We start from the raw sequence: 15,432 nt of genomic DNA, 5'->3' as shown, positions 1-15,432 counted from the left end.
TAGTACTGGTTATACGTGATGATGCTGGTAGTAGTTATAGTGATGGTGGTTGTGGTGGTGGTGGTAGTACTGGTTATACGTGATGATGCTGGTAGTAGTTATAGTACTGGTGGTGGTGGTGGTGGTGGTAGTACTGGTTATACGTGATGATGCTGGTAGTAGTTATAGTGATGGTGGTTGTGGTGGTGGTGGTAGTACTGGTTATACGTGATGATGCTGGTAGTAGTTATAGTACTGGGTGGTGATTGTGGTGGTAATTATTGTTACGGTGATAGTTGTTAATGTGATGATGTAAGTGTGTGTGTGTGTGTGTGTACGTCAACATCCCAGGTGTGTACAGGTGTTAAGTACACATAGATAAACAATACCTTTACATACCTCCCACCCCCCCCCCATACCTCACTTCACCCCCTCACCTCATCCCATCACCTCGCCTCACCCCATCACCTCAAGAAGCGTATGGGGTGCACAATAAACTAGCCGCTGTAAGTGGGGGAGGGGGGGGGGACCTAAAACAAAATCAAGACAACACTGGGCCTTCCTTCCCCCAACTGAGTGACTGACAGACTAACAGGACCGAATTACAGTCACAAAACGTACAGTCACAGTCAGTCCTCCTCTCTTAAACCTAACCTAACCTAACCTGAGAGAATTTGGACCCGTATAAAAATAGTCTGGCCACACTATCAAGCAGTCACTGCCTGTCACACCGTCCGGTACCGTTGCGTCTGCCTGCACGGGCAATCACAGCTCCAGACGTCACCACAACACCACACATCTATCTGGACAATCACGGTACAGAACACCACCACGTCATTACACAGCCAACCAGTTATAGTGTCTAATGTTTCTACGTCATCACACAACTGAGCAATCACAACTGCTACATCAACACGTCATTACACAGTTAGCCAGTTATAGTGTCTAATGTTTCTACGTCATCACACAACTGAGCAATCACAACTGCTACATCACACGTCATTACACAGTCAGCCAATCACAAGGACCAACAAGATAACGTCAGTACCTGGCTGTATAATCACATTACCATCAACATATCATAACACATACTAGCAATCACAATATAAAGCAAAGTAACATCATGACACAATCGACCAATCACAATATAAAACAACGTTACCTATTTACACATCCGGCCAATCACAATAAAGAACAACATTACGTCATTACAAAGTCAACCAATCGCACTATAAAGCAACGCCACGTCATTATAAAGTCAGCCAATCACAATATAAAACAACACTACGTCATGACAGTCGACCAATCTTAGAAACATAAGAGAGTCCTACAATGATTTTGGAGTCAGTCACGAGTCTTATTTACAGGTGAAAGAGCATACTAATTAACCTTTGAGTTCTCACCTTGATGCAACTATGAACGTATTTTGAACATTAAACAAATACACTAAAATTAAATTCTTAAAACTTTTTTATTCCCAAGTTGCAATTATATTATTATTAAGGTAGAAAACAACACAAAGATATTGTCATCAAAATACTATTAATTTTTAACTCTAATACTAATTGATGGACCCAGAGCCCCGCCCACTGAATCATTAGCCAATCACATCACTTGATTTCGACACACCTGGCTCCACCCACTTAGGTCTAGCTTGACAAGGGATAAACTCTCCCTCACGACCCATGAGTTAGGTTAGGTTAGGACTTTTTCAGTATAATTTCCATTGATTAATATACTATACTGACCTGCTACTTATACTGTTATATTTTCTCCCTTAGCAAGAAGCAACACAGTGTAGAATATAATGACTCTTTAGAGGCTGATGATAAACTTATTACACGTAGACACAGACGCCGATGGCACAGGAATTAACTAACACGAAGAGAAAAAATATATTGCTTTAGCCTTATGCTATCTTTCACCCCATAAATTTTACCTCAGAGGAATTTTATGGTTAAGACAATACCAAAGACAATATTTTAAGATCGGGGAACTACTTTACGAGTTCAGGTGAGTTAATGAGTTTCCAGAAGACAGGTGTTAAGATATTTGTTGTTGAAAGAAAAGATCCACAGGTATATCAAGGTACAATCAGTCCCCTTCACTAGTGCGTTTACAGGGGCTCGTCAGGTTTGGTGCAGTGTGGTAACCCTGTCAGTTTGTTTACATTCGACGGAAGGAAACTCACAATAGTAAACATATTATGGAATCAAATTAAAACAATATTAAAACAAATATCTCAATGATAATGATTTGAGGAATGTTTATATAACGAGCCCCTGTAAACGCACTAGTGAAGGGGACTGGACATATAACCTGACGAGCCCCTGTAAACGCACTAGTGAAGGGGACTGTACATATAACCTGACGAGCCCCTGTAAACGCACTAGTGAAGGGGACTGGACATATAACCTGACGAGCCCCTGTAAACGCACTAGTGAAGGGGACTGTACAATGGCACGTACGCTATAACGCTCTTTCCAGACAGTGGCAGGTCAGCTCAGGAGACGCACGGACCCAAATTTGAATACAATGGTTTGGCTGCCATATTTAAGACTGTTTATCACCGCACTTCCTTTATCATGAATTATTGAAGCTGTCTGGGTACAATTGTCTTGATGTTTATGTAGCTAAAGATGACCTAACGTAACCTAACCTTGTCAAGTTAGTTTAGGTTAGGCTGGGTCAGATCAAGTCATGTTAGTCAAGGGCATATCAGGTTATATCATGTTAGGTTAGGTTAGGTTATAGTAAGGTGACGGTCAGCGTCATCCTGGCCAGACCTTATAGGGGCAAACACACAAGACTGGACTAAAGGAGAGTTTTTTGGCGATGGAAGAGACAGAGAGACAGACAGACTCTCTCTCTCTCTCTCTCTCTCTCTCTCTCTCTCTCTCTCTCTCTCTCTCTCTCTCTCTCAAGGAAGGGTCTCGTTGTATAGTTAATTAACAAGACGTGAACAGGTATACGAACTAGAATTCTGTATATATTGTTTTTACATGTTGACAGTGTCCAGCTTATATGTAAACGTGTATATAGTTGATTTGCACAAAAAAAAAAATATATATATATAGAAAATGTGTGTACCGTTGTTGCTGCGGTATTTTTTTTATAGTGGAATTTTAACAGGGGAAAAAATATCATCATGGAATTACTATTTTTTTATGATTAAATAATTCATAAATGGTTATAAGCAGCCTTTTGGGTGGGTGGGGGGGAGGAGTGGTTCTTTTGACACATTATATGAGTTTTTACACAAGCCTCACTGATGTGTGTGTGTGTATAGTTGTTCTTTATGTTGATGACGAGGAAGTTAGGTAGTGGTGGTAGTGTGGTAGTGGTGGTAGTGGTGGTAGTGGTGGTAGTGTGGTAGTGGTAGTGGTGGTGATGGGATATTAAAGTGAAGGCCTATGTGTTAGTTACCCCTCACTCGTGAAACACTCATCATTAATAAATTGTGTTGTAAGATCTTTTTATGTTGTGTTGTCTGGTGTTTCTTAGCTATGAAACACTGAGAGAGAGAGAGAGAGAGAGAGAGAGAGAGAGAGAGAGAGAGAGAGAGAGAGAGAGAGAGAGAGAGAGAGAGAGACAATGAAAAAGAATGAGAGGGTGATAGATAAAGACAATACGAGAGAGAGAGAGAGAGAGAGTGACTGATTGTGAATGTCAGGAGGGCTACACGTCCACGGCACCACATTAAAAACATATGCTTATGCTATCTCCGCCACCAGACAATACCGCAGGAAGGACAATGGTTAAATAATTCGCTGACAGAGCCTCGACAAAGACAGATCAGCGGTGCATCGTCCGGGTTGTCAATCACTTATTATCATAGAGTGTGCATCACCCCTCTCCTCCCTCCCTCCTGCTGTCCCCCAGGTGTTGACTATCCATCACCTTATTACTACTACTACTACTACTACGACACTGCTTCTGATACTACTACTATTTCCAATATTGCTACTTTTTCTTACTGCTACTATCCCTCCTGCTTTACATTACTCATTCTGCTTCTGCTGCTTACCACTACTACTACTACTACTACTACTACTACTACTACTACTACTACTACTTACTACTACATACCAATAACTCTCACCCCCACCTCCCGCGCGCGATTTTAGAGAATTTTAATGAGATGTTCTTATTACTACAGTTTTCACCACTCTGATCTCTACATGTACTGTAATGGCTTGTGTAATGTGCCTAGAGTATTGTACTTAGAGAGACCCATTGGTGTACTGTACTCACTCACTCACCCACCCACAACTTAGTTTATTGTACGTTGATAAGTGGTGAAAATTAAAACAAAAATAAAGTGTCCCTAATCATCGTAAGTAAACTGCAAAATATCATCATCATCATCATCATCATCATCATCATCATCATCATCAATGTTAATATTAAGCTGAAAGGACTGTATTAAGGGCTAGTTAGGAGTATAGTTAATAATGAAAGGTATATTCAGTGACTGACCCCATAGACCTAATCTTAATGTCCAGCCAACACTCGATGGTATGATATGCCACTGTGTTTAGACATAGTATTAGCGATACAGGTAAAATTACAGGTACAGGTAAAACACAGGTACAGGTATACATTAGTGATGCAGGTGAAACTACAGGTATACATTTGAGTACAGGTAAACACAGGTACAGGTATACATTTGAGTACAGGTAAAACACAGGTACAGGTATACATTAGCGATACAGGTAAAACTACAGGTATATATTTGAGTACAGGTTAAGGTCCAAATACACGCAAGAGGCCACAGGTACTAACTACAATTACAGGTCGATGTTTGAGTACAGATACCTATATATATACAAACCCACGCAAAATTACAGAAAAAATTAAGAGTACACACCTGTAGAATCACAAGTACAGGTAAGACTTCAAGTGTGGCTACAGACAATAGTTACGAGATACAAAAAAAATTTCAACACTAACAAAACCTAAACATTATTCAGCACAGTGTACATAATCACAGCACAGTGTACATAATCAGCACACATTATACTGTACACAAAAGGGACAGAGACACATACACATTTATCACAACTTTATTATACCTGGAGTGTCATTATTAACATACCTGCATAATATTTTTTTAATTAAGGTTCCGAGTTGATATATATATATATTCTGTCTATGAGTTTTAATTACATGCTGTGTCTGTCTGTCTGTCTGTCTGTCTGTCTGTCTCTCTGTCTGTCTGTCTGTCTGTCTGTCTATCTATCTATCTATCTATCCATCCTTGTTTATGTCACCAACCTCCAAACACAAAACGGTGAAATATAATTGAGTGACTAAGAATTAATTACCGGTTACGTTAAATTAAGATGTTATCAGTCAGGTCAGTAAAGGCGGTCAATAGGTGCTGACTGAACAGGCATAAACGGGTGAAAATTGAGTATAATAACGTAAAGCTGTTAGTCTGTTAGGTTAGGTTAGGGGCAATCACTCTAGGAACTATAAACAGCCTTTGTAGTAGGACTGTGTACGTGTGTGTGTGTGTGTGTGTGTGTGTGTGTGTGTGTGTGTGTGTGTGTACAATCATCGTTATAGCATCTGTAAGTTTAACAACACGAGTACTGTTTATAATCTAACAAAATGAAGTGAACTAAAGTGAACATGAGGAAGTTCTCTCGTGCACTCAAAAATTTTCATAACTTTAGGTTGGAGTTCATTGGTTATATACACAACAAATACTTTAGTGAACTAACATTAGTACACAGTTGTCAGAGTGAATATATAAGAGCCCTCAGTAAGCTCGCAAAATGTCGATTGATCTTCATTTTTTTTTTTGAGGTACCTGAGCTGAGGAATGCGTCCCGGACAAGGGTAGTGGTATGAGCCATGGTATGAGGGGTTGTGGAGTACCGCTGGTATCAAAAACTTACCTCAATGTAACTAGCCAAGACGGGGAGGGAGGGGGGCATGGAAGCCAGTCAATATTTTCACTGGATTTAGTTCAGGTTTTTATTTCTTAGGATGAGGAAAACTTGGGAGTGTGGCGGCGGAGGAGAGCGAAGGGGACGTCTCATAGGTTGGAACTTATGACTGAGGAGCTGACACGTCTTGATATGACTGACCATTCAAGATCCTTACAACTGCATGATTTTTTTGTCATTATTTGTCCGTTAGTGGTTTGTGGGAGGGCGGTGGCGTGGATCATGCAAATGGGTCCACTACTACACCTTCCCATCACATGCTGTGGACCATTGTCAAAATCATGTGGTTTGCCTAATTATGAGAATAGATCACTGGGTGAGAGCATGAAGGGCATGTCCTAGGTGACTGCAGGACGTAAGGGACGCCTGTTTTACCCTAGGTGGAGGTAATAGGGTCGTCGGCAGCGCGTCCCATCCCTCTTGAAGGATACCCGGAGGAACCCGAGGAAACAACCGTGCGAATCCCTTCACCAGTTACCACGAGGCGTCCATCACTGCTACCTTATTATGTCACAGTTAACATTACCCATTATAGTCACAGTAAACATTGGTTACACTAATTAATCATAGGGTGAAGGGGTACCTGAGGGGACGTAGAGTGGCTGTGAGTGGTGGTCAAGCCAGGGTCAGCGTACATGAGGCAGGGGTTGGGACGCGCGACAGGTGGGGCGGGCAGAGCGGACTGGGCTGTGATGGCGGCGCGGCCCTGACGACGTGAACAAATATAAAGAACGCATTTTACGCCACGTCAACTTGCTGGGGGCCCACGGGGGTTGGTTGCTCCCCCCGTTAGGCTCCCTGTGGCTCCCCCCGACACAGCCAGGTGCCAACCCCAGCAAGGAAACTGGCCACACAAAGAATTTATTGTGCACCACAACAGGGCCGCCGAGGGAGGGTTGTCTCCTTTTTACTCTTGCCTTTCGCAATCGTCAGCCAAGCGTTGTTGCTCTTTCACTGATTCTGTATTTATCTTGGGGATTTACCGTGTCTGGTTACAATCATAATAAACTGTTTGCACGCAACTCCTCCGCCGTCTCACCCAGCACCGGTGGCCGAGACTCCTAGATGATTCTTGCATGCAAATGAGACCCCAAGTTGGCCTTACGGACACCAGGTGACAGAGGCGACCAGCACCACATCACTCTGGCCGCTTAGGTCTCACTTAAGTGACACAAGTCAGGTGTGGTTAACTGGCGGTGGACGAGTGTTGACTGGTGACAACAATACACTTAGGTGACCGTCCCAATGGTGACACAACTTTACACTCACCTCAACTGTTCCATAAATCTACCCTTCTGATTTTCAACATTTGCTTCAAGTTTACCTCAAAAACTTCAACATTTGCTCAAATTTACCTCAAAAACTTCAACATTTGCTCAAATTTACCTCAAAAACTTCAACATTTGCTCAAATTTACCTCAAAAACTTCAACACTTACTTCAAGTTTACCCCCAGAAAACAGCAAACTACTTGACCCATGTTGCTGTGTGGTAAGCTGACACAATATCTCGACTTGGAAGTAGAGTCAGGCTTATGAAGAGGTGGTGATAGTCTACTAACTCCCTGTGTACGAGGCCGCCTCTCAGCTGAATAAAATCGCTTGACGTTACACAAATAAAATATTAAAATTTACATCCCAGTAGTGAAGGTGTTAACTTATAGCTGTGAGTGTACTTTGTGTCCCAGGTAACCATGGAGGAGGGAAAGTCCATTACAGTGTCTACAGTACATGACTTGCTGTAACCTTAAGGAGAAAGCTACAGTACCTGCACTTTATACCTGAGTTTACCTGTACCTTATACTGTACCTGCACTTTATACCTGAGTTTACCTGTACCTTATACTGTACCTGCACTTTATACCTGAGTTTACCTGTACCTTATACTGTACCTGCACTTTATACCTGAGTTTACCTGTACCTTATACTGTACCTGCACTTTATACCTGAGTTTACCTGTACCTTATAACTATACCTGTACCTTTACTTGATACTTAAATCTTTACCTACTGTATATTGACACTCAAAATAAATATCTGAATTTTACCTAAATTTAACAGTGTGACTTCTCAGTAAACCAGTGTTGTGAGCATACGACACAGTAAGACATCATAAACCCACCTATATGCAATTCATAATACTCTTCCTTGTCTTAAACTTCCAACACAAAATAATGTTATTAGACTGTTGTATTAGTTCATGAGCGACCAATGTTGTTGTAACGTCAGGTCACACCACTGTCGGGAGTTAGGGGCGAGTCTGAGGGCTGTCTGAGCGATGTTTACAAACAAAACATCTTCGTTATTTTCACTCATTTAGACGGGTTGGCCAGAGGAGCTAGGACAAAATCTCAGTAGACAACTTTTTAATTGGACAAAATCCCACCACAGTATTTACTACTCGACAAAAATCCCACCAAGTATCTTAAGATCTTCACAGTTTGATTAGGTTGCGACGAGTGGGATTAGGTTAGGTTAGATTAGATTTTGTAAGGTTATAAAAAAATACGATACGTGTCCCAAAAATACTTCACCCCCAGGTACCAAACTTCCCCAAACTCCCTAAAAACTTCCCTAAATATCCCAAATACCAACGTTAACTTACCATTTACTTCACCCTAGATCACAAACGTACCACAAACTCCCCCAAATACTTCATCCCAGGTCGTAAACTTTCCCCAAACTCCCCGATCCTTCACCCCAAGACACACACATCCCCCTACTCCCCAGTTACTTTCCCACAGGCCCCCAACTAACCTCCAAACTCCCCAATGCTTCACCCCAGGCCTTCATACCCTCCCCTCCACAATGCTCCCCACAAAAACCCCCGTTGCGCAAGTTGCAGAGGGCTCCCACGACCCCATAGAGCCATAAGGAGATATGTACACAGCGCCACGGCCTGCTGGTTTACCTGTGTCACGATTTCACCCTTAATTACCTGGTTGTAAATACAGGCTGGTCCCGGGTGGCTCCTGAGGGTGTGTCTGAGGGGTCCTGGGGCGTCGATGGGAACCAAAGGGGGTGCTGGGGGATCCTGTGGGGTCCTGGGATGTGTCTGAGGGTCCCAGGGGCGTTGGTGTGATCCTGAGTGGAGGGGGTGCTGAGGGTCCTGTGGGGTCCTGGGGTGTGTCTGAGGGGGTCCAGGGGCGTCGGTGTGATCCTGGGGGTGCTGGAGGGATCTATGTGTCTGGAGGATACAGGGGGAGTGGCTGTGGGCGTCTGTAGGGTCCTGGGAGGTCCTAGGCAGTCCCGAGGGGTTCTAGACAGGTCTGTAAAGTCCCCTGGGGGGTCTCTGGTGGGCCCTAGGCAGGTCTGTGGGCGGACGGGCGGTAAATAAGGGGTATATGCATGCTGAGTCCTCTGTGTTCAGCGCTCATTGTTAGTGACTTGTTTACGTATACTGTCTGGAGGTGGGGGGGGTAGGGGTAGGGGGGTGGGGGTGGGGGGGAGTGGGGAGGAGGGGGGAGGGGGTGGGGGAGAGGGGGTAGGGAGGCAAACAGGGTAGAGGGAGGCATTGGATGAGGGGTGGGGAAAGATAAGGAGGTTAAGGGAGGAAAAAGGGAAAGGAAGGGAAGAGAAAGAGAGTAGGGAAGGCAAAAGTGGAGGAGAGTAAGGGAGTGGGGTAGAGAAGAGAGGGTATGGAGGATAGAGAAGGAGGGCGTAGAAGGAATGGTAGTAAGAAGAAGACGATGAGAACATCAAGAATGAGGGAGGGATGAAGAAAAGAAATAAATAAAGGAGGAAAGAAACAAGGAGTGGGGGGAGGAAAGAAAGGAATTGGGGGTGAGGGATGGAAGAGGAACAAGTGAGAGAGGGAGAGAAAGAGGGAGAAAGGAAAGGGGAAAAAAGGATAAAGGAAGGAAGAAGTAAATGGAAAAGGAAGGTGAAGAAAATGTGCAGTGTTTATAGAGGTGGAGAGAGGATGAAGGAATAAATGGGTGAGAGAAATGTGGGAAAGGGGGAGGAGAGAATACAGAGAGAGAGAGAGAGAAAGGGAGAGAGGGGGGAGAGGGAGGGTGGGAGGGAGGGAGGGGGAGGGTGGGAGGGAGGGAGGGGACGCCGAACAAGATGGTGATGGTAGAATAGGAACACACACACACACACACACACACACACGGTTGGGTGACTCCATGTGTTGTGTTGGTTCCATGTGTGTAGTCATGTATGTATGTATGTATGTACCGCTGTGTTTATATAGGAATTACTTACCTAATCAACATGGGTGAAGGGAACAGAGGCAGTTAACCCCCATAGTCCTTTACCTTAAGACGACCAGGCAGGTATAAAAGAAGTGGAATATCTTAACTCCGTGAGACAACAGTGAAAAGGTTAGGTTAGGTTACGGATATCATAACTTAAGAGAGAGAGTTAATTCAGACCTTCGTAGAGTTAATATCTCTGTGTATTAGACCCAAAATAATATTCAGTTTAAACACAAATACTTTAACTTAAGTCTCGTATTAAAGAACAATAATATAGTAAATACAAGCAAACATAATTTTTTACTGGGTGTTAAACATCTACGGATGAATCACCTGTCTATAACCCAACCAGTTCGTACAAGTTTTTCTCACAGGGAAAGAGAAGTTGAAGACACGTATCAGTACAACCTATATCATCCGTTTATTACAATTATGCACATCAGTAACGTTAGACTTCCGTGCTTTAGAAGATCTGATGCGTCTGCTGCTAAATTTCCCGTCAGAACTAAGAACTGGAAGTATTATTATCATCTGGGAAACAACGACCTATCCCCAGCAATGTTTCCAGTTAGAACGGTGACTGTATGTTATGCAGGTCTAAATTCTACACCAAGGAGTTTCGTCGTTCTCAAATCGTGTAGCTGAGGTAGAGTCTTTATCCGAGTGCAGGTTTGTTATTTTTTCAAACTCGAAGGTCATAATAATGATTTGGAGAAGACTGGGGACACTCAGCCATGGCTCACGTCTCCTGTAGCTGTGTGGGGCCGGAACCTCCATGCTCTAGTTCGATGTTTGAATCCACCTCCGCCCCTGTTTGAATCCACCTCCGCCCCGGAAGTAATAATTTATTTGGTAAAGTCTGGATACAAACATGGATGTAACGAGTTTTGTAATTGCAGCAATAACAAGATACCATGCAATGAGGTATATAGCTGTTTGGGTTATAGCTGCAACAACAAAGCTATCACAGGGAACACACAATCTCTCTCTCTCTCTCTCTCTCTCTCTCTCTCACACCCAACGTTTCGAAAGCAGTGCCGTGCCAACTATGAACTGATATGGTCCTTTAACACAGCCTAACTCCCAAACCAGACTACCCAACACAGTAACTAAGTGTACTAAGAGAACAAACCCTTCCAAAAATAAACTTCAACACAACAATAACTGAGTGACGTTGATTGATGTTGATTGATGTTTGATTGATGTGTGCGTCTTTACAACATCCAAGGGACGTACTGTTGTGTGTATTACAGGGGATAAGGAATTAAAAGTATCAATGGACGATTCACCTTTAAACTAAACAAAAAAAAATCCCCTGTGAACGATGGAGAACCTCAAGTGAATCCCAAGAGTTAAGAATAAACCTAAAAAACCGATCATTCATCACAAGGTAAAACACAATTAGCAAGTTAAAAGATCCTCGACTCCACTAAAAATACTCAACGTGTGTGGCAGCGTACAACAGTGTGTGGCAGCGTATATCAGTGTGTGGCAACGTACAACAGTGTGTGGCAGCGTATATCACTGTGTGGCAGCGTACAACAGTGTGTGGCAGCGTATATCACTGTGTGGCAGCGTACAACAGTGTGTGGCAGCGTACAACAGTGTGTGGCAGCGTACAACAGTGTGTGGCAGCGTACAACAGTGTGTGGCAGCGTATATCACTGTGTGGCAGCGTACAACAGTGTGTGGCAGCGTACAACAGTGTGTGGCAGCGTACAACAGTGTGTGGCAGCGTATATCACTGTGTGGCAGCGTACAACAGTAGGAGTAACACACTTGACCCCGGTGTAAACAAGCACAACCAACACTAATGTCGTCTTCGGGACATGCTTAAAATTGGCAGAAAATGTGTTCCTCGTGGAGTACTGACGACGCCTCCTACAACAAAACGATAATCAATTAATTCTTTGTCTTTGCATATAATAACGAAGTGTACTTTTGGTATAAAGATTATTAAAAAATATATAACCATTTCAACGTTGGCCGTAGTCAGTAAAGGAGATCCTCAATAATTCATCCAGACGCCAACAGTACCAAACATGCCAGGTGAAGTTCCTCAAGTAAGAGTACTGAAAAAATCACCAACTTCTTTAAATCAAAGTAGAATATCATGACCTCTTTGTCAAATGACTTAAGCACACAATGTTATATCACTACCCGTATCAAGTCGCTGGTGATGGAGCCTACCTCAGAGTACTGGTACCATGGAATAAGGGTACCTAAGATTGGGGGTACATTACAGTTGAGGTACCTCAGGGTGGTGATGATTCAAGGATGGGACACATCAGCGTTGGGCTCCCTGGATGTTGGAGTACCACAGGGTTAGGATCAGCAGAAATTTATTGGGAATATTTCGGTTTTCGGGATATCTTTGGATTAGGTCAGCCTGGGTCAGGTGTACTTAAGGAATATATGAGGCAGGAGTAGCCTACAAGACCCCGAGTAGTTCTGGTGTAGGGAGGGAATACCGCAGGCCAACTCCTGGGACCGTGAACATTAGCCGTTGAAGGGGAAGGATCGCTTACCCGGGTGTGGTCATGGACATTGATAGGTAAAAACGCTCATAATGGCTGAATAGGACCCATTGAGGACAAGGAGGGATTTCCGGTGGTTATTGGGCGAAGAGATGAAGAGATACGAGGTGATGTCCGGCGCGGGGCTGTGGGAGAAAGGCGGTGCGTCGGGGCCTGAGGGCGGGGTCTCCGTCAGGGACACTCCTGTAGGCGGATTAGACGTATAAAGGCTTTGTGGGAGGAAACAAGAAGACAGAACTGGTGTAGGGTACATGAGCTGATGGGAAAACACGCCAACAAAGACACAGCGAGTGAGTTGGTGATGGTGATGCTGAGCAAATAATGCTAAAGTCGTCACAACAACAGTAACGGGAGGGCTTTTCAAGGGGGCCATCACAAGGGAACTGTGACAAGGGACTGCAACAGTGGGCTGCCACGGAGGTTGTGACAGAGGATGTGACAAAGAATGTTGTGACAATGGTGCTGTTACAAGGGGCAATAACAAAGGGTGCTGTGATATGGAGTTAATACAGAGGGATACAACGGACAGAGAACTAACAGGGAGGAAGGCGGGGGGTCACATGAACAGCAAATATCGACGGAGATGCAAGAGAGGAGAAAGTGACCAACAGGGAGGTGTAACAAGGAGCTATTAATGAGAACTGTGGACCTAAAAGAAGCATAAATGAGGAAGACACTACCGTAGAAGGGGAGATTGACTAAGACACGGAAGAAGTAACTAACTAGTATACACCAGAAGTGCCAGAGACACTGCCAACAGTGAAGACATCATAGGGGCTGTGAAGAGGAGTACCAAGTAGTAGGAACTGCGATTGATGGAGCACCAGGTTGTGGGGACTGTGTCACATGGAGCACAAGGTTGTGGGGACTGTGTCACATGGAGCACCAGGTTGTGGGGACTGTGTCACATGGAGCACAAGGTTGTGGGGACTGTGTCACATGGAGCACCAGGTTGTGGGGACTGCGTCACATGGAGCACCAGGTTGTGGGGACTGTATTACATGGAGCACCAGGTTGTGGGGACTGTGACACATGGAGCACAAGGTTGTAGGGACTGTATTACATGGAGCACCAGGTTGTGGGACTGTGTCACATGGGCAGGTTGTGGGGACACATGGAGTGGTTGTGGGACTGTCACATGGGCACCAGGTTGGGGACTGTGTACATGGAGCACAGGTTGTGGGGACTGTGACACATGGAGCACAAGGTTATGGGGACTGTGTCATGGGCTGGGTTGTGGGGACTGTGTTACATGGACACCAGGTTGTGGGGACTGTGTCACATGGAGCACCAGGTTGTGGGGACTGTGTCACATGGGGGGTTGTGGGGACTGTGTCACATGGGCCTGGGTTGTGGGGACTGTGTCATGGAGCCTGGTTGTGGGGACTGTGTCACATGGGCACCAGGTTGTGGGGACTGTGTCACATGGAGCACCAGGTTGTGGGGACTGTGTCACATGGAGCCAGGTTGTGGGGTTACATGGACTGGGTTGTGGGGACTGTACATGGAGCACCAGGTTGTGGGGACACATGTTGTGGGGACTGTGTCACATGGGCGCTTACATGGAGCACCAGGTTGTGGGGACTGTGTCACATGGACACAGGGTGGGGACCACATGGAGCACAAGGTTGGGGGACTGTGTCACATTCAGGTTGTGGGGAGACTTGGAGCCTGGGTTGTGGGGACTGTGTACATGGAGCACCAGGTTGTGGGGACTGTGTCATGGGGTTGTGGGGACTGTGTCACATGGAGCACAAGGTTGTGGGGACTGTGTCACATGGAGCACCAGGTTGTGGGGACCGTGTCACATGGAGCACAAGGTTGTGGGGACTGTGTCACATGGAGCACAAGGTTGTGGGGACTGTGTCACATGGAGCACCAGGTTATGGAGACTGTGACACAAGGAGCACCAGGTTGTGGGGACTGTTGACAGAAGGAGCACCAGGTTGTGGGGACTGTTGACAGAAGGAGCACCAGGTTGTGGGGACTGTTGACAGAAGGAGCACCAGGTTATGGGGACTGTTGACAGAAGGAGCACCAGGTTGTGGGGACTGTTGACAGAAGGAGCACCAGGTTATGGGGACTGTTGACAGAAGGAGCACCAGGTTATGGGGACTGTTGACAGAAAGAGCACCAGGTTGTGGGGACTGTTGACAGAAGGGGCAGCGTCTATCAGGCCACAATCACACTCCCTGGGGCGACGCACCATTTAGGTCGATCCTTCATCACCACAAAAATAAATTTTCCGGGTGATACACAGGAAGGCAACTTCAGCTACATTTGCCCGTGGCTTTGGCTACAGATGTGCGCTAATTGAAGCGTTCAAATCGCGTACAATCGAGCGTGGATATCGTCGACAGCGGTGACTCGAGTGGTCCACAGGGAGGGCCGACACCCTCTACCCTCATGCCTGGGGGAGAGGGGAGGAAGCTAGCTCACGGAGGCTAGAATGGGGAGGCAAACTTGGGAAGGTTAACTAGTACCATCACTAGCAGGTTAGACTACTAACTGGTGAGATTAGGGATACGTGGGATGCTTGGCTTGGGGTGACACCCTCTAGAGCTGAGATTAAGGTACAAACAAGCTACTGGTTTGGTAAGACACACTGGCTTTGAGAGTAATGATCTGGGAGGACACTCTTCACCACCACGCCCGAGAGAGAGAGCTACTATCTTAGGAGAGACTTGACTTACACCATCTGCTACTGGGGAGATTACAGGCTACGAGAGGGGTGACGACACGGTGAGAAAGTTATCCCAAG

General features: G+C 45.2%; 1 protein-coding gene across 1 annotated transcript in view; it reads right to left on the bottom strand.

Annotated features, from left to right (window-relative positions):
- LOC121873982 (mucin-2-like) overlaps positions 1–14,288 on the bottom strand; it is a 47,533-nt gene extending 33,245 nt beyond the window's left edge. The window contains exons 1-5 of the mRNA XM_042377863.1: positions 14,151–14,288; positions 13,673–13,857; positions 13,395–13,570; positions 12,697–12,854; positions 8,871–9,244 (exon numbers count right to left, since the gene is read on the bottom strand). Of these exons, the coding sequence (XP_042233797.1) occupies positions 8,871–9,244; positions 12,697–12,854; positions 13,395–13,570; positions 13,673–13,857; positions 14,151–14,288 (1,031 nt within the window). The remainder of the gene's footprint in view (positions 1–8,870; positions 9,245–12,696; positions 12,855–13,394; positions 13,571–13,672; positions 13,858–14,150) is intronic.
- Positions 14,289–15,432: the final 1,144 nt, after the last annotated feature.

The sequence above is a fragment of the Homarus americanus genome, unplaced genomic scaffold (assembly GCF_018991925.1).
Source record: "Homarus americanus isolate GMGI-L3 unplaced genomic scaffold, GMGI_Hamer_2.0 scaffold25827, whole genome shotgun sequence".
NCBI classification, from domain to species: domain Eukaryota; kingdom Metazoa; phylum Arthropoda; class Malacostraca; order Decapoda; family Nephropidae; genus Homarus; species Homarus americanus.
Note: the sequence above shows the minus strand (reverse complement) of the source record. Positions and strands in the feature narration are given on the sequence as shown.